At 42.2% G+C, this 27,714-nt stretch overlaps 1 protein-coding gene across 1 annotated transcript; it reads left to right on the top strand.

Moving 5' to 3' along the window:
• The first annotated feature begins 16,637 nt into the window (after positions 1-16,637).
• Positions 16,638-18,826, top strand: LOC138355156 (zinc finger protein 665-like). Its single transcript, XM_069309897.1, has one exon. It carries the CDS (start codon positions 16,991-16,993, stop codon positions 18,230-18,232), a length of 1,242 nt encoding a protein of 413 aa, XP_069165998.1. The 5' UTR covers positions 16,638-16,990; the 3' UTR covers positions 18,233-18,826.
• Positions 18,827-27,714: the final 8,888 nt, after the last annotated feature.

Raw genomic sequence — 27,714 nt, 5'->3', positions numbered from 1 at the left:
TTAAAAGTAGCAACACAAGACAGAACTCGAAACAAAGTGTAAAAATTGGAAAAATTTAGATTTAGGAAAGAACTGCATGGGTAAATACACTGGGTTTGTACCTCAAGGTTCATGTATGCAATATTACAGAGTTCCAATTAACTCCCATGCATGCTGTTAATTTATGTTATGTTCATGTTTTTTATGTTAAAATGTTTTTGTTGATTTGTTTGTATATTTTCATAAGTAAAGCATGCTTACCGTCTTATTCCAAGTTTTATGATAACTTTACAAGGTTTAAAACATAAAGTTCAATATATATTCTGGTTTTCACACAGGAATTATACGTTAATATAACATCATAATAACGTAATGATGTCGTGTAAATAACGTTATACTGACGTCATATAAATGTTATATTTATGTTATAAGAACGTAAATTGGATAGCTTTACAGAAAGTAAACAAAAAAAACTAAATGTTGACTGAAAATTATTTATTCTTAAATATAAAGCATGAAAACATTATAATACCATAGCATTCACTATTATTTTTAAATTTTTACATAAATCTTAAAAACTGTGTCTCAAGAATATATGTTTTTAGTTATATCCTTTGATTTTAAGAACGTCAGATATACGTATTTATGTCAAAAGTTACAGTATTACCTTTGTGGCACCATTTAAAAACGTCCACAAACGTTCTGTGTTTGCTGGGTTTGGTCCTGCAGAATGGCAAAAGTATTGATAGACTGGAAAAAATGCAAAATGAAGCACTCAGAATTATACTTGGCTGTCCTATAACTACCAAAGTTCTCAACATGCGGAAAGAATTAAATATACTTAGCATTAGAGATAGAATATTTGAAATTAATCTTATGATGGGACTAAAGCTGCTGCGTGATAACAAAAACAACATTGTGTCAGTTGCACTGTTAGAACACATACGAAATGGAACTAGCGAGTCTAAATGGATTCAAAGAACTGCCACTCATATTAAAATGATGGGACTGCACGATGTATATACAGATGAAAGAGTACAGCCCTTCCTTCCACCCTGGCAGATAGTACCTTTTGACATCCTGACCCCTGCATACCCCACCAAGAAACTAATCACAAGCAACCCTCATGCTCAGCTTGCTGCTAAATTAAGCACCATAGAACACATTCACAATATACAAGCTGAAAACAACATTGCACAGACCATATACACTGACGGATCACTCAATACAGCTACAGGGAGGGCAGGAAGTGCTGTTATTGCTCATCAGCCCGATGGCAGCACAATTCAAAGAAATATCCGAATTAGTAACTGGGCGTCCACAATGCAAGCCGAGTTGGTAGCGATACTGGTAGCACTCGAAATTATTGACAACACTGAAGTAGACAGCTTAATTATTTCTGACTCCCTATCCTCACTACGAGCAATAAACAGTTTGCAATCAAGTAATAACGTGCTTGTCTTGGAAGCAAGACGTAGATATATAAGAATACTTAGCAAGAGGGTAAATATAAAAATGTTGTGGATTCCTTCTCACATTGGCATGCAGGAACATGACAAAGTTGACGCCCTTGCTAAGGCTGCAGTAAATAAAGACAGTATTGAATGGAATCTTGAGTTATCAAATAGGTCCCTTAAAAGTGTCATTAGACGAGAACTCCTGGATGGATTTGAAGAAAGTAGAACAGTGCAAACTGGAACTAGCAGGTCCATCGTTCATCACAATGAAATGTGTGAAATAAAACATGTGTATGGGGCAAATAACAAAGTCAGTAGACTAACAGATGTTGTCACAGCTCGTATAAGACTTGGCTACAAGTATCTCTGGCAGTTGGGCTTGTATAGGGATCTAGATGAAGTAAAGTGTAAAGTGTGTGGACATAGGCAGGGACACACACTCGAACACTATATCTTGGATTGTTGTAAAATTGAGCCTTTTAGAGATAAATCTAAGCTCACTCTGTATGATATGGCAACCTATCTTATTACCATGGATAAATTACCTGAAATCCTTGCACTGTACCCACATTTTGCTTCCAGTAGATGAACGACATATGAGATTCAGAAACAAGTAGTGTATTGTGAGGATTAATAATAAACAGAAGCTCCCCTGTGACTCTGTAATATCCCCATTGGCCAAACTATTATGTATTAACGACAAGACCTACCATTAATGTATGATGACTTACTGTAAATATGTAGCTCGTGTAATAGCACTTTCTCTGTAACTAGCTGACATTGTATCTATAAGGTGTGAAGGATTGAAGAAATTGTTTATGTAATAATCTAAGATGAGGTCTGATAAAGACCTTTTGTGCCCTCTGTAATGCTTTTGCGCTACCGCTCACAGGATGAGTATGGGGTGCACAATAAACTAGCCTCCTTCGGCGGCAACAATCAAATCAAACAAGCCGCACTAGCTATTAGTTCTTATAAGCTGACAACTTACCCAAATAAACATTACTTCCTAATTATATATATATATATATATATGTCGTACCTAGTAGCCAGAACTCACTTTTTGGCCTACTATTCAAGGCCCGATTTGCCTAATAAGCCAAGTTTTCCTGAATTAATATATTTTTCTAATTTTTTTCTTATGAAATGATAAAGCTACCCATTTCATTATGTATGAGGTCAATTTTTTTTTATTGGAGTTAAAATTAACGTAGATATATGACTGAACCTAACCAACCCTACCTAACCTAACCTAACCTATCTTTATAGGTTAGGTAGCCGAAAAAGTTAGGTTAGGTTAGGTTAGGTAGTCGAAAAATAATTAATTCATGAAAACTTTGCATATTAGGCAAATCTGGCCTTGCATAGTAGGCCGAGAAGTGCGTTCTGGCTACTAGGTACGACATATATATATATATATATATATATATATATATATATATATATATATATATATATATATATATATATATATATATATATACACACACACACACACATATTTATAATATACACACACACACTCATCCTAGCGCAGTAATTTATTGTGCAACCCATACCCATCCTGTTACCAATAGTTTGTGCAACCCATGCTCATCCTGTTACCTTTAGTTTATTGTGAAACCCATAGTTGACAGAACCATTATTATTATTCACTATGATGAAGTTGCACACTTAATGCCTGAATATATATTTTGCTTGTATGTACTCGATATTTTTGTTCACTACCTTTTGTTCAAAATGGACTCGGTAAGAGATGCCGCAGTTTCGCATGATTACTAAATTGTCCTGGTTTCTAGGAACTGTGAGCATGGGTCTGAGGAAAAACTGTCCTTACTCTGAATACCGCAACGTCTGTGCTTATATGAATATATGTCACATACACATATTTTATAGCACACATTTAATTTGTATCTAGTTCTTTATTGTTAACTTACATAATCAAAGAACCTTGCAACATCTACATTCGAGGAAGGATTCCAGAAGCAGTTAACAACTGCCATTTCTTGTTTCTGGAATTCTTCTTTATGCTGTAGGTAAAGTAGTTAATAGAACTACTGTCTCCTGCTCCTGGGGTTAGTGGTTCGAGACTACTTGTGCCCAGGGTGAATGTGGAGGTCAGTAGTTCGACCTTGGAGGTGGACCTCGATATACACCTAACGAATAGACATGCACAAGCTGCCTGTCCTCAGTGTATATTTTACACACACACACACACACACACACACACACACACACACACACACACACACACACACACACACACACACACACACACACACACACACGTGAGTGTGTGATTATGCGAGACTGGCTAACATCAGAACAGCCTTCAGGAACCTGTGTAAGGAATCATTCAGAACCTTCTATACCACATATGTAAGACCAATCCTGGAGTATGTGGCCCCAGCATGGAGTCCGTACCTTGTCAAGCACAAGGCGAAGCTTGAAAAAGTTCAGAGATATGCCACTAGGCTAGTCCCAGAACTGAGAGGCATGAGCTACGGAGAAAGGCTGCGAGAAAAGCACCTCACGACACTAGAAGGCAGAAGAGTATGGGAGACATGATCACTACCTACAAAATTCTCAGAGGAATTGACAAGGTAGATAAAGATAAACTGTTTAACACGGGTGGTACGCAAACAAGGGGACACAGGTGGAAACTGAGTACCCAAATGAGCCAGAGGGACGTTAGAAAGAACTTTTTCAGTGTCAAAATAGTTAACAGATGTAATGCATTAGGCAGTAATGTGGTGGAGGCTGACTCCATACACAGTTTCAAATGTAGATATGATAGAGCACAGTAGGCTCAGGAATCTGTACATCAGTTGATTGACAGTTGAGAGGCGGGACCAAAGAGCCAGAGCTCAACCCCCCAAGCACAATTAGGTGAGTACACACACACACACTCACTCTCTCCCTCTCATAAGGGAGGTGGTGGCCGAGTGGACAGCGCTCTAGACTCGTGGACCTAGGGAGTAAATGTTACTCCTACTGCTATGTAACAAGATTTTGTTGGTACATTTTCATGTAAATTCACAACTCTTCGCGCCGGAAACAAGTCATGAGAGAGCCACACAATAATTTTCGGATCTAACCTTCATTCTTTCTCAATGTGTTGTATACAATGAAATGATTATACATTGCTCTGTTGTGAACATTGTATACAGTACCTCAAGATATACATCCCACAACAGTTAACTAGCTCCCAGATACCTAATTAATTCCCTACTCTCTGTAAATGTTAATGTGATGTCACCGAGCAGTAAATAGGTACCTGGAAATTAGACAGTTGCTACGGGTTGCTTCCTGGTGTGTGTGTACTCACCTATTTGTACTCACCTATTTGTGCTTGCGGGGGTTGAGCTTTGGCTCTTTGGTCCCGCCTCTCAACTGTCAATCAACTGGTGTACAGATTCCTGAGTCTACTGCCTAATGCCTAATCACTGCCTAATGCATTCCATCCGTTAACTACTCTGACACTGAAAAAGTTCCTTTTAACGTCTCTGTGGCTCATTTGGGTACTCAGTTTCCACCTGTGTCCCCTTGTTCGCGTCCCACCAGTGTTGAATAGTTTATCCTTGTTTACCCGGTCGATTGTTTGTGTGTGTGTGTGTGTGTGTGTGTGTGTGTGTGTGTGTGTGTGTGTGTGTGTGTGTGTGTGTGTGTGTGTGTGTGTGTGTGTGTGTGTGTGTGTGCGAGAGAAAAAAATTAGTTAGTCAGTAATAGTTGATTGACAGTTGAGAGGCGGGCCGAATGAGCAGAGCTCAACCCGCGCCTGCACAACTAGGTGAATACTCTCTCACTCTCTCTGTCTCTCTCTCTCTCTCTGTCTGTCTCTCTCTGTCTCTCTCTCTCTCTCTCTCTCTCTCTCTCTCTCTCTCTCTCTCTCTCTCTCTCTCTCTCTCTCTCTCTCTCTCTCTCTCTCACCACTCACATATGTGTTGTATGTGGATGCTGAAGTTCAGTCTCTTGTCTATGTATAGGTCAAGGAACTTTCCATAATCATTATTGCTAATGTTAACATTGTGTATCTGAAGTTGAATTTGGTTTCAGGATTTACTTTCGAACAAAAATAGTAGTCGGTCTTTTTTATGTTTGATGTGAGTTTGTTAGTTTACATCCATGAGTGGACTTTTTAAATCTATTATTTTCATTATTATATAGTGCGTTTGGGTTGGGGTCTGAATAGAGGAAGGTAGCATCGTCAGCACTTATGTTTACACTTATTAGAAGTATCTAAGTATCAACTAAAGTATCTTCACACTTGACTTAAACTTTAGTAGCTATTTTCTGGACCATTCCTCAAGTTTCGGAGGTCAACGAAGATGGAATTCACATGAAATGGCTTATGTTACCATCACTAATAATGTTGTGTTTTCTGTCTAGCTTCAGACACGGTCATGTTACAATTGTGTCTTAGAGAGTTGCGCGCAATTAAGCATAATAGAAATCACTTACAATTAATGCAGGATGGTAGAAAATCACTTACAATTAATGCATCAAGTTTGGAGACTTGAATTGAAATTGAAATTGAAATAAGTTTATTGAGGTAAAATACACACAAATGGATGAGGTAGCTCAAGCTATTCTCACCCCGTTCAGTACATCGTGTTAATACATACATAGACACACACACTTGTACACATTTTAGTGTAACAAGCAAGGCAAATAGTTCTGTCTGATGGGTAGAGGCAACTGCACTTGCAGCTGCACCCGTGTGGCGGTGTAGGAAACCATCAATGTATATGATTTGAGAGAGAGAGAGAGAGAATGATCTGTAGACAGAGCATCAATATAGCGTAAGGTATTGGGCTTTGCCTCAAGATGAAGCATAATAAAGAACCCGAATATCAGGAGAAAAAATTACATTAAAAACTGTCCACATGATACATATATATAATCACGTTTTAAACATTTTAATTGTATTATTTGCATATATATATAATTAGGAAGTAATGTTTATCTGGGTAAGTTGTCAGCTTTTATGAACTAGTAGCTAGTGCGGCTTGTATACTGGGTACATCCGGTCTCTTACCCTCGACTGCGGCGGTAACTTTATGGTCAGGAAGCCACAAATATTTACAGTTCAAGTTCAAGTATGTTTATTGAGACAAGAAAAAATACATTTCAAAGGGATAGAGTAACTTAGGCTATTTCTACCCCCTCTACTTCAAGTCCCTCAAGGGGCGCACAAATTCAGTAAGTACAAATAGACAATTAACATTACAAGAATCCCATTTAACATTGCAGGTTAATATAGTAAGTACAGCATACAATTGTTACACTCTTGGGGCAAAATTTTTGTAGCTCCTAAGTATACTGTCTATCATACCATTATCACACATACAAACAATTTGATGTGGTACATTACTTATTTCCTTATTTCTATAGTTATCAATAAGTTGACACTCTAATACATAATGTTCTAAGGTGTGGGCGTGCGGCATACTACATAATTTACACTCCTTATCTTTTTCACTGACATCAACTCCGTATTGCCAGATATATTTGTATCCTAATCTTAATCTCATGTAAATTGAATCCTTCCAAGTTGACTTTCCTTTATCATAGGTGAAGGACGAGTTTGTATTTATTACTGAATAATTCTTAAGTGTGTTACTACTATCCACTATTGCCATTCTTTTTATCATTTCTTCATCTTCATTTCCTCTTATTAATGTTATATATACATGTACACATAATCATACATACATGTACATATATATACATATGCGGTAAATCCAGAGAAATGAAATATGGAATTTTCCGCATACAAATGATTATTGTTTCGTGATCGTCAATTGCATATATACATATACATACATATACATTCACATACATATTCAATCACCCACACAAATACACACATCAATAATCTTTGTATCACAAGTGATTCAACAAGAGGCTCACAAGTCACTATACTAGGCACTTTACATCTATGGTGAGTCGTCCAATTACTAGTCTTGCTCTACACCCACCCAACTGGGCGGCAGCTTTACAGTCATGTGCTCCACACCCACCCAACTGGGCGGCAGCTTAACAGTCATGTGCTCCACACCCACCCAACTGGGCGGCAGCTTAACAGTCATGTGCTCCACACCCATCCAACAGGGCGGCAGCTTAACAGTCATGTGCTCCACACCCATCCAACTGGGCGGCAGCTTTACAGTCATGTGCTCCACACCCACCCAACTGGGCGGCAGCTTAACAGTCATGTGTTCCACACCCACTCAACTGGGCGGCAGCTTAACAGTCATGTGCTCCACACCCACCCAACTGGGCGGCAGCTTTACAGTCATGTGCTCCACACCCACCCAACTGGGCGGCAGCTTAACAGTCATGTGCTCCACACCCACCCAACTGGGCGGCAGCTTAACAGTCATGTGCTCAACACCCACCCAACTGGGCGGCAGCTTAACAGTCATGTGCTCCACACCCACCCAAATGGGCGGCAGCTTTACAGTCATGTGCTCCACACCCACCCAACTGGGCGGCAGCTTAACAGTCATGTGCTCCACACCCATCCAACTGGGCGGCAGTTTAACAGTCATGTGCTCCACACCCACCCCACTGGGCGACGGCTTTACAATCATTTGCATGAATTACTTACAGTAAGCAAATTTTAGATACTTCGCTAAGATTTCGGGCAGCACATCATTATAAATGAAGTACTTACACTTTTCTTGGACACCAATGATGGTGTTATCTCTGAATTCCGCGATTTTTTTTAAATTCCAGTACTGTATATAATGACGCAAAGTATGCGAATAGTTCTGCAATAGTGATCCTATCCTGCGTCATAATTTACATACATATCTACTTCTGTTTTGTGTATTAAAATTACTACATTTTTATGTTAATTTATTTCTGTAAATGATGATGATGATAAATTTCAATAAATGTAAGTAAGAACATAAGAATGGAAACTGGTCGCGTAAATGGAAATGGTTGGGTACATTTCCTTTCACCTACCTAATGCGAATATTCATGTGTCCGGACACTGGCGATGGTGTGGTATTGCCTATTTATTTGACCATATCTTTGCTTTCATTTAAGATATGTTTTCCTTGAAATGTATTTACATTATCGTCTACATCTGTCTTTATTCTGAAATAAAAACCTTTGACGTTACTTTGCATATATGTACATTAATTATAAAATTGGTTGGCTTGTGTGCAGGCCTTCACACTCCCTGAGCGAGCCATCAAGTAACTATAAAAAGGCATATATCTTCACTTTCACTTCAGTTATATTTATACCAAAGTATTAACATGCAGCTTATATGTCTTTCTGATGACATAAAAAACTTCGTTTTTTACAATATATAGATTCAATTAACATTGATTTTCAAAAGGTCATAGTTCCCATCGAAAGGGAGAGCGTCGGCCAAGAAGCCTTGTTTAAAATATGAATATTTTTCCTCTCTAATAATTTATAATCTCTGTGATGCATTAACACAAACTATTTTATATCTGCCTTTCTGATAACATATATAAATATAATCTTTATTTGTGAATATTTGTTAATTAAGCAATATATCAGAGAGCGTGTAGGGTTCGGTGTTCTATGAACGAAAAGGACTGGAGTAGTTTAAATAGCGAACGCATACCAACGAATAACGCTAGTATCTATATAACAAATTTATTGTCATGTGGAATTGATTTAACTTCCAGACACTTTTTTTAATAAATATTAAATATTTTGTGGCTGTTTATGAAAAATATTATTATAAATACACATTCTACTTGTTAATATTACCAATTAAATTTGCGACAATTTGAGCCATGAAATACGACGACTGGATCACTGTGTACAGGAGGCTGTTATGGCAGCAAACACTCTCCAGGCGACCATATATCTTGGATAAGTCGCTCCACACAATTGTCGCTTGGACCGTCGACTTCCTATGGCGTCACCTCTCACATATTTACGTCTCATTTCGTTATGAAATTAGATTATTTCAGAGTAAAAATAGGTTTGATCATGTTCTACGTGTAGCACCAACATTATAGTAAGTAAATATAAAATATTTCTTCATTACTTACGTAATGCTAATACGATTTGGGTAGTTTTGGCCTGATTTGGGCGATTTGGGTAATTCTATGGACCCTTTTCACAAGGGTGTGCAGTTTCTGGAGCCATGGATTACTTCGGAGAGGTTTGAAGTTCATACAGGGAGCCATAGATTGAGTGAATTCTAAAGCTAGAGATCCGAGGTGAGTTGAAGGGGGGGAGTGAGGAGGGGGAGCGGAGGCTGTGATCCCAAACGGGGACTGGTCAAGTCGTATACTGCAATTTCGGATACCGGGCTAGAAACAACTTCGTTCACTGAGAAGTTTGTACATATAAACCATTCCGTTCGTATATGCGCTGGTTTGTGTTCGCTGTTGTTCTCGTCTGAATAAATACATGGCACTTGTTCATATAATTAGCGCTTCCATTATTAGAATTACTTATCCATTATTAGAATAACAAGGTGCAAACCATACCCCCTTACAGTTGAAATCTATTTATTTATATACAAGAAGGTACATTGGGTTGCGAGAGTACATAACATATATTAAGCGGAACATTGTAGCAAGATTTGAGATTAAAGGATTTAAGACTAACACGTATTAGGCTCCCCCGAAGGAGGCTATTATTTGTTATGCACCCCATACTCAACCAGTAAGTAGTGGAGCAAAACATAGATTACATGGTCATAAAGTCTTAATCAGACCAATTCAATTCAATTTCTTTCTTTATTATGCACCCCATACCCATCCCGTGGGCGGTGGTGTAAAGGATTACAGAGGCACATAATCGGTGAACCCTCTAGTTCGTTTAGTTAAGCAAATAACAATTTGTGACGCTAGTTACAAAATTATAAATATTATATATACATGTACACACTCTCATACATACATGTACATATATATATATATACGCATACATATATACATACACATACATATCTAATCACCTACACAAATACACACATCAATAATCTTTGTGTCACAAGTGATCAACAAGAGGCTCACAACAATCACTATACAAGGCACTTTACATCTATGGTGAGTCACAAAGTTACTAGTCTTGCTGCACACCCACCCAACTGGGCGGCAGCTTTACAGTCATGTGCATGCATTACCTACAGTAAGCAAATTTTGGATACTTCGCTAAGATTTCGGGCAGCACATCATTATGAATGAAGTACTTACACATTTCTTGGACACTATTGATGGTGTTATCTCTAAATTCCGCGATTTTTTCACATTCCATTATATAATGACGCAAAGTAAGCGAATAGTTCTGCTGACAGAGTTTACATTTAGTCAAATCTACATCAGCAAATGTTACAAACTCCCAGGGGTACTTGTAGCCGAGCCTAAGCCTAGCAGTGGTAACATCTAGAAGTCTGCTAACATTATTGGATGACCCATAGACGTGCGGTTCTTCCTGCATAATAGAATGATGATAGATGGAGTAACTGGTGTGAATTTCACTTTACCTCAAGTCTCCGAAATTTAGTTGATGTTCCTGGGATATTGCTGCCCTCAGGCTGCTCAAAGGCAGTCCAAGTTTGTAATCAATTCCCTCTTTACGAGCAAAAGTCTTGGGCAACTCATCAGTTCTCAGTGGCTATTTTTACATTATCATTTACAACTAACTTAAGTTAAATAGCAACCAGTAAACAGACTGCTGTTTTCTAATTCTAGTTCAGGCACTTCCTGGGATAAAATGAGAACATTCCTTTAGGAACTGTGAAGTGCTTATCTGTTTTTCCTCGTAACGGTCCCAAAGCTTCCACAAATGATCCTGTTTCTCTTTATTGCCCTTGCGGCGACTGGACTTTAGCTTTTGATCAGAAACCAGTTGGTATTGCAAGGTTACCAGGGACGCCTCACGGTACAGTAAGGGGATTAAAATATATAAAGCCAAGTTGTCCCTCACTGCCCTTTGATTCAGACGCTGGTGCCATCCTTCTACGTCATTGTTGGTCCTCACCAGTCGTCTAAATGCACACCAGTTCCCCAATTCCCACACACTGTTGCACAGCCACGTATTTTTTATGTAATGAGTTAATTGTGTCGTTAAGGGTGGACTGCTAGCCGACTTTTCTAATTCAGCAAACGCCTTACAATTATGTAGTACACACGTACCACATAAGTACGTGTGTGTTACACACGTACACACACACCTTGTCAAGCACAAGACGAAGCTTGAAAAAGTTTAATGGTATGCCAATAGGCTAGTCCCAGGACTAAGAGGCATGAGTTACGAGGACAGGCTGCTAGAAATGCACCTCATGACACTGGAAGACAGAAGAGTAAGGGGAGACATGATCACTACCAACAAAATTCTCAGAGCAATTGATAGGGTACATAAAGATAAGCTGTTTAACACGGGTGGTAGGCGAACAAGGGGACACAGGTGGAAACTTAGTACCCAAATGAGCCACTGGGATGTTAGAAAGAACTTTTTCAGTGTCAGAGTAGTTAATAGATGGAATGCATTAGGCAGTGATGTGGTGGAGGCTGACTCCATACACAGTTTCAAATACAGATATGATAGAGCCCAGTAGGCTCAGGAATCTGTACATAAGTTGATTGCCAGTTGAGAGGTGGGACCAAAGAGCCAGAGCTCAACCCCCGCAACAACAACTAGGTGAGTATACACACAAACACACACACGCACACACACACGTACACACACACACGTACACACACACAGACACAAACATACACACACTAATGCCTCTATTCACCTTGCAGTAAATTGGAACCTGAAAGTCAGGAAGCTGCTAAAGGCTGCATCTTGGGGATGTGTGTGTGTGTGTTAGATAAAAATATATGTTGTTTAGATATGATGGAGGAAAAGAGGCCGAGAGTCGGTACATTAGACAACCGACGCTTAGAAAGGCGGGGTCCAAGAGCTAACAGCTAAATCTTGGAAATAATAAATTAAAATATTTAATACACACACATACATGTTTCACACGAATTTGGCTGTGGGCACACTGAGGACTGATGGCCCCGTCGACGGGGCAGGAAGTCGGCGGTTGATCAAAGGCCTCCCCCATCCTTCACATACCTGAGGATTATTCCGGCTTAATTTTAAACGGAAGTAATGTCTTGCTATTTACGGCTTCAGCGGATGGGTGGGTCCGTGGGTTTATTACACTATGAGTGAAAACAATCGCCTATTCTCTATTTTATATTGCCGCTTGTAGAGCTCGAAGCTGTTGCCTCTTGTGTGCGTTGCACAAAGGGATTAATATCTGGATTAATATCTTTCAATATTTCCAGTATTTTTTAAGGTATCGCTTAAATACCGAAGATACTGTTATTGGACATCGCTTACTTGACAATGTCTCAACAACGCAGGCTGAAGATGTGCGTGGCTCCTGCTATTGCAATGATGCTCATTTGCTTTTCAATGATGCGCCTTAGTTGCCCCCTCTCTAACTTACCGTTCTAAATACCCCTTCTCCATCTTCCGCAAACATTCCCCCCTCATACATCTACCCCCTTTCCTCCTGTCCCCCTGTCCATCTTTGTCCCCCTGTCCCTCACTTTGTCCCCTTGCCCACATTTTCTGTCCTCTGTCCCCGATACCTTTCCCCCTGTCCCCCTCTCTGTCCCCTTGTCCCCCCTTTCCCTCTCTCTGTCCCCCTGTTCCTCCTGTTCCTCTCTCTGTCCCCCTGTCACTCTCTGTCCCCCCTGTTCCTCTATGTCCCCCTGTCACTCTCTGTCCCCCCTGTTCCTCTATGTCCCTTTGTCCATCTCTGTCCCCCTGTCCTTCTCTCTGTCCCCTGTACCTCTCTGTCCCCCTGCCCACTCTTTCTGTCCGCTGTCCTTCATCTGTCCCCCTCCCTTTCCTCCAGTCCCCCTATCCATCTCTGTCCCCTTGTCCCTGTCTCTGTTCCCCTGTCCCTATCTCTGCCCCCTGTCCCTCTCTCTGTCCCCCTGTCCGCCCTTTCTGTCCCTGTCTGTCCCTCCCTCTGTCCCCCTGCCCACTCTTTCTATCCCCTGTCTCTCCTCTGTCCCCTCTCTCTTGGTCTCCTGCCCCCCTCTCCTCCCTCTGTCCCCCGGTCCCCCCTCTCTGACCCTGTCCCTCTGTCTCTGTCCCTGTCCCCCTCTCTGTCCCTGTCCCACTGCCCCCCCTCTGTTCCCCCGTCCCTCCTCTGGCCCTGTCCTTCTGTCCCTCTGCTCCTGTCCCTGTCCCTCTGTCTCTGCCTCTCCTCGTTTCTGCCATTCTCTGTGTCAGCCTATCTCTCTGTCTCTTTCCTCGCTCTATCTCTGTCATTCTCTCACTGACTTTGCATATCCTTATCTATCCGTCTCTGTGTCTAACATTCTCTCCCTGACTCTGTCTATATCTATTTCTCTGTCTCGGTCTTCATCTCTTTCTCTTTCTCTCCTCTCTCTCTCTCTCTCTCTCTCCTTACATACATACATACATACATTTATTTAACACATGTGGTATACGCACAAGGGGACACAGGTGGAAGCTGAGTACCCAAATGAGCCACAGAGAGATTATAGAAAGAACTTTTCAGTGTCAGAGTAGTTAATAAATGGAATGCATTAGGCAGTAATGTGGTGGAGGCTGACTCCATACACAGGTTCAAATGTAGATATGACAGAGCCCAGTAGGCTCAGGAATCTGTACATCAGTTGATTGACGGTTGAGAGGCGGGACCAAAGAGCCAAAGTTCAACCCCCGCAACCACAACTAGGTTAGTACATACATACATAAGATATAAAAAAGTGGAGGATTCCCAGGTAGAACAATCAACCACAATGCCCATTACCCCTTTACCCTGCTGTCCTTAACTACACAACTATACAAGAGTCATTAACACGTGTAATGGCTGATCCCCCATCACGATAGCATGAAGACCAATTGCCTGACCCGCAGTCCGTCTTGCTCCTCAAATAATTTTCGGGTTAACGTGAAAACGTCTCTCGAGTTTATCTCTCTAATGTTGTTTTCCAATCTTTCATTTTATCAGCTTAGTGCCTTTATTATGCCCCAATTACTCATCCATTGAGCGGTAGTTAAACTGAACCCAAATTTAAAAAAAGTTCCTTTTGCTAAGCAAGCTACAGTCTTGATAAGTCAGATATATTGTTTGTTAACACATTTCTCAACAATGAACAGTCAGTTTTATCAAGCTAACATATCCTAACACAACGAGTGAGAGTATTAACTGGTCTAATTATTTTATTAGACCAGTATATATTATTAGATTATACTGGTATATATATATATATATATATATATATATATATATATATATATATATATATATATATATATATATAAATGTTCATTACAACTATTTAACACTGGGAAGGGATCAGGATAAGGATTTGGGATGGGATGGAGAGGAATGGTGCCAAACCACTTGGACGGCGGTCGGGGATTGAACGCCTAGGACTGCTACTGTGCATTTAAATTACTAACTTACCTGAGAGTCTATATCCCTACATGTCAATGTTTGTGTATACTGGTAATGTGAGGAACATACAGAAGATATGGGTAGCTGAACACCACAAAATGCTGATGGACAACTTTATTAAAGTTGCATAATGAAATGTGTAAGTACTTCATTCATAATGATGTGCTGGCCGAAATCTTAGCGAAGTATCCAAAATTTCCTTACTGTAGGTAATGCATGCACATGACTGTAAAACTGCCGCCCAGTTGGGTGGGTGTGGAGCACATGACTGTAAAGCTGCCGCCCAGTTGGGTGGGTGTGGAACACATGACTGTAAAGCTGCCGCCCAGTTGGGTGGGTGTGGAGCACATGACTGTAAAGCTGCCGCCCAGTTGGGTGGGTGTGCAGCACATGACTGTAAAGCTGCCGCCCAGTTGGGTGGGTGTGCAGCAAGACTAGTAACTGTGTGACTCACTATAGATGTAAAATGCTTTTTATAGTGACTGTTGTGAGCCTCTTGTTGATCACCTGTGACACAGAGATTATTGATGTGTGTATTTGTGTAGGTGATTAAATATGTATGTGTATGTATATATATATATATATATATATATATATATATATATATATATATATATATATATATATATATATATATATATATATATATATATATATATATGTACATGTATGTATGAGTGTGTGTACATGTGTATACAACATTAATAATTTTGTAACTAGCGTCAAACATTGTTATTTGCTTAGCTAAACGAACTAGAGGGTTCAGTTCCTGAACCGATTATGTGCCTCTGTAATCCTTTACACCACCGCCCACGGGATGGGTATGGGGTGCATAATAAAGAAAGAAATAGAAGAAATTGAAATTGCATAATACGGTTATTGACATTCAATAATAGTAAGATAAAGCAATGAGGACCAAATGGGAGACCAGTGATCAGATGAATATTACAGACTCAAGGGAAGCCTTCTCTTCTTGTATAGAAATGAAAAAATAAATTCGTTTGTTTAATTCTAATGCTTGTAGGCGAGAACAGTTGTGAACGCCAGCTAGCGCACAAGTACATGAGCGCCCAAAATACTTTTACACAAAAGACATGTACAGACAGGCGTGTGGCTTCTGACTTCTTTTTTATTGATTAATATTAAATATTAGGCGCTTACCTATAATAGTTATCATTTTATACAAGTATAACTCTCACATAATAAATATAAAAGGAGTTTATCCAAAAACTGACAGAAGTGTTGTGTTTTGTGCGTTGTATCGTGTTTGTGGGCATTCGGGTGTGTTGTGTTTACGCTGGCGGGCGGCGTCCTTACCAACTCCGGATTATGTCTATTACATCACTAAACTTCATTTAATAACTATATGCCTGTTAAATAGAAGATTTTAATTGTTAATAGCATTATATTGTCGTTTTAATATGGAACACGTACACATATGCGAAACGTCGAAAGCTGGTGTCCGAAGTGGTAAAAATATTAGTGTGCGATGTTGTCAATGTACGGAGTGTCTTGTATCCTTACAAACATCGGCGAGGGTTGCGGCGTTGCCAGTGTTTCATTCAGAACTCTAGGAGTAATGGAACCAGAGCGAGAGGCACCCCTACCTTGCTTGTTGTTATGTTTGGGCATGTTTTCGACGAATAGATTCTTGGTAGCGTTTCTAAAGGTAGATACTTGGTGAATTATAGTAGGGATGACTAGCGTATAGGGAACACTTGGCAGAAGGGTCGTAGAAAGGCAGGCGAAAATTGGTTAATTTTGGTTGATTACTGTTGAGGTTCACTGTGAGTTATGTCATATTAAGTCTCCATGCACTTAACTCGTGCTAGGCAGCAGTTAGGCCATGCAACGTTGAGTGGAGACGAAATTAAACACGAAATTTCAGCAGCTGTGACGGAGCCGGTACCACCGCCAGCGTTTCCCGCCGATGAGCATAAAACCTTCCCACAAACTGCACCTATCATAAAGAAGAAGCCCACCATTGACCGCCAAGTGCTCACATCATGTCTAATTCTACAACAGCCTAAGAAATAACACTCAAGCCTTGCCTAAGCCTCAACATTGACGTCCCACCGTGAGGCGTCACCCAGCATCACCACTCATGCAGTCATCAGAGGAAAAAACCTTCCCACAAACTGCACCTATCATAAAGAAGATGAAGACTCACCAGTGTCCAGAGTGTGGGAAGGTATTTACTCATCTTGGAAATATGAAGAGTCACATGTTAGTGCATTCGGGTGAAAAACCTCATAAGTGTCCAGAGTGTGGGAAGAAGTTCAGTCTGCTTGGACATATAAAGACTCACATGTTAGTGCATTCGGGTGAAAAACCTCATAAGTGTCCAGAGTGTGGGAAGAAGTTCAGTCTGCTTGGGAATATGAAGTCTCACATGTTAGTGCATTCGGGTGAAAAACCTCATAAGTGTCCAGAGTGTGGGAAGGTATTCACTCGTCTTGAACATATGAAGACTCACATGTTAGTGCATTCGGGTAAAAAACCTCATAAGTGTCCAGAGTGCGGGAAGAAGTTCAGTCAGCTTGGGAATATGAAGTCTCACATGTTAGTGCATTCCGGTGAAAAACCTCATAAGTGTCCAGAATGTGGGAAGAAGTTCAGTCAGCTTGGGAATATGAAGAAACACATGTTAATGCATTCGTGTGAAAAACTTCAGTGTCCAAAGTGTGGGAAGAGGTTCAATCAGCTTGGACATATGAAGACTCACATGTTAGTGCATTTGGGTGAAAAACTTCATACGTGTCCAGAGTGTGGGAAGAGGTTCAGGAATCTTGAAAATATGAAGAAACACATGTTAATGCAATCATGTGAAAAACCTCATAAGTGTCCAGAGTGTGGGAAGAGGTTCAATCAGCTTGGACATATGAAGAATCACATGTTTGTGCATTCGGGTGAAAAACCTCATAAGTGTCCAGAGTGTGGGAAGAGGTTCAGTCGGCATGGAAATATGAAGTCTCACATGTTAGTGCATTCGAGTGAAAAACCTCATAAGTGTCCAGAGTGTGGGAAGGTATTCGCTCGTCTTCGAAATATGAAGACTCACATGTTAGTGCATTCGGGTGAAAAACCTCATAAGTGTCCAGAGTGTGAGAAGAGGTTCAGACACCTTGGCAGCATGATGACTCACAGGATGATGCACATTGATAAAAGACCTTTTGAGTGTGATGAGTGTGGCAAAAGGTTTAGAGATCGTAAATCTATAATACGTCACATGTTAGTACATACCGAAGAATGGCCTTTCGAGTGTGATAAATGTGGCAGGTTATTTAAGTCACGTGAAAATATAAAAGCACACATGTTAGTGCATTTGAATGATAAACCTTCATGAGTGTCCAGAGTTTTGGAAGAGTTTCGGTCATCTTTGTAGTATGAAAACTCACAAGACGGTGCATTTGGGTGATAGGTTAAACATTTTGAGTGTGAGAGATAAATCAGAAAATGTTTTAAGTATAATGTAAAATAAAGCACATATTAGTTCATTAACTTATAATACCATTTTCCAATTTTAAAATTGTTGGAAATGGTAAACTTTATCAGGAAAATATCTTGCACCCACTATGGCTTCAACCATTATTTTATTATATATTTTTATACTGTTTTAGCTTACCCAATTCCATATACTGTATTCAAAAACATGGTGTTGCTACTTCACATTAACTTGTTTCTCACTCTCCATCCCCTGCCCTATTTTCCTTTTTGTTGTCATGATCGTGTATGTACAACTGGTACCAATTGTCTTCTTTGATATCTGTGTACCTCATAGCTTCCTTTCCATTTTCTTCTCTGCCACAGAAGAAACGTGGCAATGTTCCACAGCCACAGTGCTGGCATTGGCAGTGCCATCACTGCCACCACATTTGAAGGCTTGAAAGCAAGCCAAAAGCAATCTAGTTGATTGTTAACTTTTAACTGTGGTTTTATATATATATACTATTGTACTATTTTTATGAAATATTAAAATAATTTTTGTTATTTTGCTTAATGACTGAGATATATAAATCATTAACAAATATATATTAGACTGGAATTTATTTCAGCTAAACCTCTTCATTTATATTTGCATCAGATATTTTTAGTAGTCTGGCCTATCTACAGTAGTTATAGTGATCTAACCCTTGCATTATTGTGTGCATTAAGATAGATTCTGATAAAAGACTAACCTTAGTTGGGTAATCATATTAGCCTGACTGGCATTTATAATTTTCTGAGTTGGAAATATATATTACCCTAGCCCAATGATGTATAGTAATATATATTACTCAGCTTTTAAATAATATTTGCCAGACTGAGGTATTTATGTTTAGCAGGTATATTATCCTGACTCTGGTAATTATATTATCCTGACTGGCAATTATATTATCATGCCTGGCAATTGTATTAATCAGACTGGCAATTACTGGGTATATTACATGTATCCAGATTGATAATTACATTAACTTGACTATCATTTATACTATCCTGACTGTGAATTATGTGTGCATGACTCCGGCAATTATATTAGCCTGAATCCGACAATTATAATAGCCTGATTGACAACTATAATATCTTAACCTTCAATAATATTATACTGATTTGCAATTATATTACACATATCCTGACTGATAATTGTATTAACTTGGCTGGCAATTATATTATCCTGACTCAATTAAATGAGTCTGACTAGCAATTATATTAGCCTGACATTGGCAGTTACATTAGCGTGCTGGTAAATATATTATCCTGAATGACAATAATATTATCCTGACACAAATATATTAGAATACTGGCAATTATATTATCTTATCGGACAATAATATTAGCCTGACTGCCACTTGTATTAACCTATTTTATAAAGTGGCATTTTTCATTTATAGTATATTACCATGACTATAATTTATGATACTTTTTGGAGTATTTTGTTGAATATAGTTAGCCTAGGCTTAATTACTGCTAGTATTTACATCAGTTGTCTATATTTCCATTATTCTCAATATCTTTGATTAATAAGTATTTCTAACTATAAATTACAGTGTAATGATTTTTAATTTGTAGATATAAGCCTAAATTTAGTCATTGCATAATTGGTATGTATGATTATTATAGGCCTGTTTTACCAGGTATAGGAGTAGCCTTTATGGCAGGGGTGGCCAAACTTGCTTACTGTAAGAGCTGCAAATGATAAACCTCAGATGTTTGAGAGCTGCAGGAGAACCATTTGAGAGCCACAGCTTCCTTACTGAATAATGTCAACAGTGTCTGCTGGCAATTTATTTATGATTTTAACTCATTTAACTTATTTTTCCTTAAGTCTGATTTAGGTGGATAATCATACGAAAAGTTTTTGTGATTAGGTTTATACTGGCGTTTAAAGTTCCTGGCTTTGTAATGACTGAGTAGCACTTGGCAAACAAGGCACAAAGGTTTACCTTCTTTAACTGTGAATGCAAACTTTGTTCCACAAGTATCGGAACTATTTATATAGTCATGCATTTCTTGCCCTGGATTCAGGTAGAAACTTCTAGAATATTCACATTCTCAATAATTTTTTACTAGCTGAATAATTAAATGTCAAAGAGCTGCGGTTTTTGCCACCCTGTGGCCAAACCACGGCTTGCAATTTGACATCTAGGCATATAGATTACTGTTATGATTGACAGTTTAGGTTCTTGTTGTATTGATGGATGTGAATGATGTGTAGTTAGTATTTGCTTAAGAGCAATCATTGGCCCATATTATTTATAGATAGAATATGGTGTAATACTTGACTTTTACCTATTACTGTAATTATATTATATAGACCTGGACGATTGTTTCAACATAAAAGGTCACTGTCCACTCTCAGTAACAAGAAGTGTTATAGAACTTACTTGACAATTATCTCAACATACAAAGTAACTGTTCACTCACAGTAACTATATGTTATAGAACTTGCAGGAAACACTGTACATGTTAGTGACCTTACAAGAATGTAAAAATACCAGTCGTATGTAATCTCACCAACCCCATTGTACTTGTTTGTGAATAAATTATTATTATTAATACCCCCTCCCCGCTCAGCTCGTTGTCGCCGTGTGGGGGCTTAGTGGACGGCTGCCGGAGTGTGATGCTCCTTGGGACAGTCCTCTGTCCTTTTCTAGCCTTGTGCTCCTGCTGCCGTCCTCTCCAATTCTGCTGGGCATCTTTTCCTTTTCCTTCTGTTTCGTTTTTCTCCCCCCTCTTCTCCTATCTGCTTGCCGTTTCCTGCCGACCTTTTGCTCGTTCTGGTTCTTCCCTTGGACTTCTTCTATTTTGACACCCGGGTGCTTGAGGAGGCATACTCTTGCACCCGTAGAACTGTAGTACCCGACGTCGAGAGCGAGGGGAACCTTTTATTGTCAATCCCCCTTTCGTCACTGAACTCGATATCGACGGACTGTCGGTTTCTTAAGGTGGCGTTTGTGGGGCGTATACTCACGACGCACCCCTAGGAGGCCCCGGCAAGATCGGCGATAGCTTCTTGTTGGGTGTCCTGCCTCTAATTGTGGCTCCATGGTGGGTGTGGGGGCACATTCGTGAATGAATTCTTCTTTTCGTCATGATGATAACCCCTGTTTCGGCTGCTTCTGGTGTACCTTCTCAGGCTTGTGGGGTGGGCGACCAAGCCCCCGAGTCGGTCCGTATTGGAAGACCGGGCTCTGTAGCCTCCGCTGCATTGGGCCCCGACCTTGCTCCTCCTTTGGCCTCTCTGACTCCTTCCCCTGGCTCCCCTCCCTCCTCTGTGGTTGGGTCGAGCCCCAAGCCCCCAGTGGTGACTACCTCGTCCCCTGGCGCGGCTCCTTCTCTAGTTGTAACTACTGCACCTTTTAACCCCTCTCTGGGGGTTCTCACCGCCGTCCTCTTCACGGCCGCCCTCGCTCGATTCCTTCCAGTTCTGCTACCTATCAAGCCTTGTTTGGTCCCGCGTCGTGGGCCAAATATTTTGATCTCCTCCCTCTTGATTCTGTGCCTCCTGACGATTTCTCCCTCCATCGACATCTCATTGATTCCGTGGATGCCTCCATTACTTTCAACCCCACTCGTCTCGGTACGCGTGTAGTTGCTGCTCCTTCTCAGGATGCTGCTTCCCGCTTGGCTGCCTTATCCTGCCTTGGCGAGACCCCTGTTCGGGTCTCGAAGAACGCTCAGTTGAATGCCAGTATTGGCACTATTTTGCTCCCGCTCCATGTTGCGACCGGTGTTCGGGACCTGCGCGACTGCCACGACGATATTCGACATATCCTTGCTGCCCAGGGCCATTCTATTCTCCAGGTGGACACGTTTACTCGTCCCCCTCGTGGTAGTCGCCGTCAACCCCTCCGGGTTGTGAAGATTACCTTTGATGGTAGGACCCTTCCACCCTCTGTCATTCTTGCTGGTGCAAGGTGCTCTGTCCAGGAGTACATTCTTTCTCCTCGGCTCTGCAACAAGTGCTGGAGGTTTGGGCATGGTGCCCTCCGCTGCTCCGGGACTGTCTCTGTCCTTTGTGTGGTGGCGAAGGTCACTCTAAGTCGGAGTGCACTTCTCCCCAGGCTCGTTGCATCAACTGCGGTGAGGCCCATCCTACCTTCTCCCGTGTGTGTGTCCATTACAAGCTTGAGGCAGCCGTCCTCAACTTGAAGCACCGGGAGCGTTTATCTTTTCCTGAGGCGAGACGCCAGGTTCGCCGGCTCCCGCCTTATGCTAATATCTCTTATGCTCGCGTGTTGCGCTCTTCCTATCCTCGTCCTTCCCGCCTTCCTCAGACTCACAACCGTTTCCGGGCCTTGGACCTTGATGCGCCCACTGTCCCCTCCTCTGTTCCTTTGGGTTCTCTCCCGAAGGATCCTCCTCCTGGTCCTCTGTCCGGGGTTCCCCTTCCTTCTACCCGGTCTGTCGTGTCTCCTGTGTCTTCTTCCTCGTCCCCCTCCGATCCTCCTTCCCATCCTCTTCCTCCATCTATCGGCTCCCCCCACCGCCTGTCGGTGCGGGCGGATGTCCATCGCTCTCCTAGCGGCCGTCGTGTGTGCTCTCGTTCGGCTTCTCCTGTTGAGACACTGGAATCCGTTACCCGGTACGCAGTTGCTGGGACACCGGTCTCTTTAAGTCAGAAGCGTAAGCCTGGCTCCTCTTCCTCTTCCCCGGCGGGTAAGAAGGCTTCATTTTCTTCCTCAGCTCCTACGTCTGGTTCTGTTGCTCCTTCCCCTCCCGTTTCAGTGATTGCGCCCCCTGTTCCTGCTATGGAGGTTTCTTTGGCCCCTGCTTCCCTTTCGGTTGCTGCTCTTGCTGGGGTGCGCTCCCTTCTTTCTACTCCCCCCTCTTCCTGCTGCTGTCCTTGACTGCTCCTCTCCGTTGTCTCCTCCTCTTCCTCCTCCTCCTCCGGACCCCGCCTGCCCACCTCTGATCTGTTCTCCCGTTTCCTTCCCTCCGTCTTTGCTCAGTTTACCCATGCCCCCTAACCCTGACTTTGCTGACCCTGATCCCGACCCTGATATTCTTTAACGTGCTCTGTTGCTCTTTCGCCTTGGTTTCTTACTTGTTCTCTGGTTTTGTCCTTTCTCTTCTCGTCGTTGTCCATTCTTCAATGGAACGTTTGAGGTTATTACGCCAATTTCCTCGAACTCCAACTTCTGATTTCGCGGTTTTCGCCCCTTTGTGTCTGTCTCCAGGAGCCAATGCTTGGTGCTCGTCCTGGTCGTTTTCGTGGCTATTCCTTTCTCTCCCCCCCCCCAGCCATTGCTGGGGCTTCTAATTCTTCTGCTCCCTTGATTCGTGCTGATGTTCCCTTTGTTCCTTTACTTTTTCCTTCGCCTCTCCATTGTTCTGCTGCTCGTATCTTTGTGGGGAAATGGTACACAGTTTGTTCCATTTATCTCCCCCCGAGTGTCCCGCTCTCTCTTCCTGATTTGAAACACCTCCTAGACTCCTTGCCGGAGCCTGTGCTCCTGCTGGGTGACTTCAATTGTCGTCATTCCCTTTGGGGTGACGTTCTGACGAATACCCAGGGTCGCCTCCTTGAGCCGTTTCTCCACTCTTCTTCCCTGTCTCTTCTGAATTCTGGTGAGTCCACTCATTTGGACTCTCCGACTCGCACCCTTTCTTGTCTTGATCTTTCTCTCTGCTCTTCTTCTCTTTACTTAGATTTCACGTGGCAGGTTCTTGATGACCTCCATGGAAGTGATCATTTCCCCATCCTTGTTTCCTTTTTCTCTTTTCGCCCTTCCCTCTCTTTCCCTAGGTGGTAGTTTGCTAAGGCAGACTGGACCCTATTTACCCTCAGTGCTGCTCTCTCTGACCTCTCCCTTCTGCCTCTCTCTCGCGCTCTCCTCCTTTTTCATGACACTGTCTTCAACGCTGCCCTCCGCTCTATTCCTCGCTCTTCCTCTCGGGGTCCGCGGAAGTGCATTCCCTGGTGGAATGCGGACTGTGCTCGGGCTGTCCGCTGTAAGCGTGCAGCCTGGAAGAGGCACCGCCGTAGGCAGACGACCGATTCTTTTCTTTTCTTTCGGAAAGCGAGTGCGGTGGCCCGTAGGGCCATCCGTACGGCTAAACGTGAATGTTGGGCATCTTATGTCTCAACAATTACGTCCGAAACCCCTCTGGCCCAGATCTGGAAGCGTATCCGCAAGATAGCGGGTAAGTTCGTTCCCGATGTTTCACCGGTCCTTCACCTCCATGATACTCTTGTGGCGGACCCGTTGCAGGTCGCTTCCGAACTGGGTTCCCACTTTTCTTCTATTAGCTCTGGTCTTCATCTTCCCCAATCTTTCCTTCTTCGTAAACCTGTCCTTGAGTCTCGTCCTTTAGATTTCTGCACTCATCTTCAGCTTCCCTATAATGATCCCTTCTCTCTCTCTGAACTTCGTTCTGCCCTGGCCCTCTGCGGTTCTACGGCGGCGGGCTCCGATGGTATTCATTATGAGATGCTTCGCCATCTCCCTCCGAGCACGTCTCAGTATTTACTGAGTCTGTATAATCGGATCTGGGAGTCGTCGTCAGTCCCTGAGGACTGGCTCGATGCCGTTGTCCTCCCTGTTCGCAAACCGGGGTCTCTGGGTACTTCCCCTAAGGACTTTCGCCCTATTGCTCTCACAAGTTGTGTCTGCAAACTCTTTGAACGTATGGTTTTCGTTCGTCTGATGTGGTTCCTGGAACACCATCACCTCCTCTCCCCTTCTCAATTTGGTTTCCGCAAGTGCCGCAGCACGACGGATGTCCTGGTGAACTTGGAGGTCTATATTCGTACTGCTTTTGCTGCGAAGACCTCCGTTGTTGCCGTCCTTTTTGACCTGGAAAAGGCTTACGACACCACTTGGCGTTATCATATCCTATCTCAACTTCATTCTTTTGGCCTTCATGGTCATCTCCCTCTCTTTCTCCGCAGCTTCCTCTCTCGTCGTTCCTTTCGGGTGCGCCTTGGTACCGCTCTCTCTCCCTCTTTTCAGCAATACGAAGGTGTGCCCCAGAGTAGTGTTCTGAGCACTACTCTTTTTCTGGTTGCCCTCAATGGTCTTCTTTCCTCTCTTCCTTCTGGTGTCTTCTCCGCTCTCTATGTCGATGATCTTACCCTTTGTTGTCAGGGTGATGATTCGCCTCTTCTTCTACGCCGGCTTCAACTTGCAATTGATGCCGTGTCGTCTTGGGCCACAGATCATGGCTTCAAGTTCTCTACTTCTAAGACTTGTGCCATGACTTTTACGCGGAAACGGGTTGTTCTTCGTCCCTCTTTGTCACTTTATGGTTATCCCCTTGAATACAAAGATTCCGTGAAGCTTTTGGGGTTATTCCTTGACACTCGTTTGTCTTGGTCTCCCCATATCTCTTATCTCCGTGTTGAGTGCTCTAAGGCCCTTACCCTCCTTCGGGTCTTGTCCCATACTTCTTGGGGGGCAGATAGGCGCACTCTCCTTGCTTTACATTCCTCTCTCGTCCTGTCTAAGCTCGATTATGGTTGCCCTGCTTACTCGTCTGCTTCTCCTTCTACTCTTCGCCGTCTTGATGCTTTGCACCATACTGGGTTGCGCCTCAGTTCTGGTGCCTTTCGTTCGACTCCCATCCTTAGCTTGTATGTTGACATTGGCTTCCTGTCTCTCCAGGACCGCCGTGATCGCAACTGTCTTCGCTATCTTGCGCGGTCCTTGCAACATCCTTACTCTCGCCTCTGTCATGCTTTAACTTTTACCCCTCCTGCGGTTCCTGTTCCTCTTCACCACCTCCCTCTTTCTGTCCGGTTATCTCGCCTACAGGATTCTCTTTCCGTTCGTATTTCTGATGTTTCTCCTCGTGTTGTTCCTTCTTTGCCCCCGTGGAGGGTCCCTCTTCCGCGGTTTTGTACATCCTTGACCCGTATCACTAAAGCTTTTACCCCTCCTACGGTTCTAAAACGCCTTTTCCTCGAGCACTTTTCTTCTCACTCCCGCTCCGTTTCTGTCTTCACCGATGGGTCTAAGTCAGCGGACGGTGTTGGCTACTCTGTTGTTTTTCCTGATCGCACTTATATGTGTCGCTTGCCTCCGGAGACTAGCATCTTTACAGCGGAACTTTATGCTATTCTATATGCTCTTCGTCTCCTGCTTTCTCATTGTCAGTCTTCCTTTGTAGTTGTTGTTGACTCTCGTAGTGCCCTCATGGCTCTCGGGTCCTTTAATCCGGTTCATCCAGTAGTTGTCGAGATCCAGCATTGGCTGTTTTTCGTTCACAGTAAATTTAAGTCGGTTGAGTTTTGTTGGGTTCCCAGCCATATTGGTGTGTCTTTAAATGAGCGTGCAGATGCTGCTGCCAAGGAAGCTGTCCGCTCTTGTCCCATCTCTCGTAAAGGCATTCCGTATTCCGACTTTTACCCGGTTATCCATTCCTCAGTCCTTACCCGTTGGCAGGCTTCTTGGTTGTCTGTTACTGGTAACAAGCTACGTACTCTTAAATGTTGTGTTTCCTCGTGGCCGTCCTCCTTCCACCATAACCGGAGGTGGGAAACAGCTCTGGCGAGGTTGCGTATTGGCCATACTCGCTTAACCCATGGTCACTTGATGGAGCGCCGCCCTGCCCCTTAGTATCCTAGTTGCATTGTCCCTCTTACGGTCGAGCATGTCCTTCTTGAATGTCCTGACTTCCAGGACGAGCGTGTGTCTTGCTTTCCGACCGCCCCTCGCGGTCACCTGTCCCTCGATAGAATTCTTGGTGACTCGGATACTTTTGATATCGTTCGCCTTATGCGTTTTTGTTCTCGTATTGGCATCCTTGGTGATATTTAGCGCCCTCTGATTATTTTGCGTATTTGATGGTGCTACATAGCCTTCCCGGTTTGGTGCCTTCTTTTGATAATTACTTACTTACTTGGTCATCATATCTCAACTATATCTGTTGTGATTCATTGTCTAAGACTTAACAATACCAAATTATGAGCAGAGTTGATGGGAAGTTCCTTGGTGTTCACTTTGACAACAAACAAAATTTCCATTGCCATATATAAAATATAACTACAAAGTTTAGTTATGTACAACTTCCATGGTGTAGTGTTGATCACGCTTGCCTGGCGTTCGTCGATCACTTTGTTCTGGGTAATAATAATAATAATTTATTTGCAAGAAGGTACAATGGGTTGGTGTCATTACATAAAATTGGTATTTTTACATTCATGCAAAGCCACTAGCGTGCATACCATTTCAGGCAGGTCCTTAATCTAACATATCAGGTAAGATGAAAGGGTACATTGTGGCAGTGTAACCTATAGATTTTCAGTGTGAGTTTGAAGCACAAGGTAGGAAACTGTGAGGAGGAAATTAGGTACTTTTTTTTTATACTTTTGAACAGGGCATGGATTGGACAATTTTTTAATTC

Source organism: Procambarus clarkii, chromosome 6 (genome assembly GCF_040958095.1).
Source record: "Procambarus clarkii isolate CNS0578487 chromosome 6, FALCON_Pclarkii_2.0, whole genome shotgun sequence".
Taxonomy (NCBI): domain Eukaryota; kingdom Metazoa; phylum Arthropoda; class Malacostraca; order Decapoda; family Cambaridae; genus Procambarus; species Procambarus clarkii.
The sequence above is the reverse complement of the archived record's forward strand: the minus strand, read 5'-3'. Positions and strand labels throughout refer to the sequence as shown.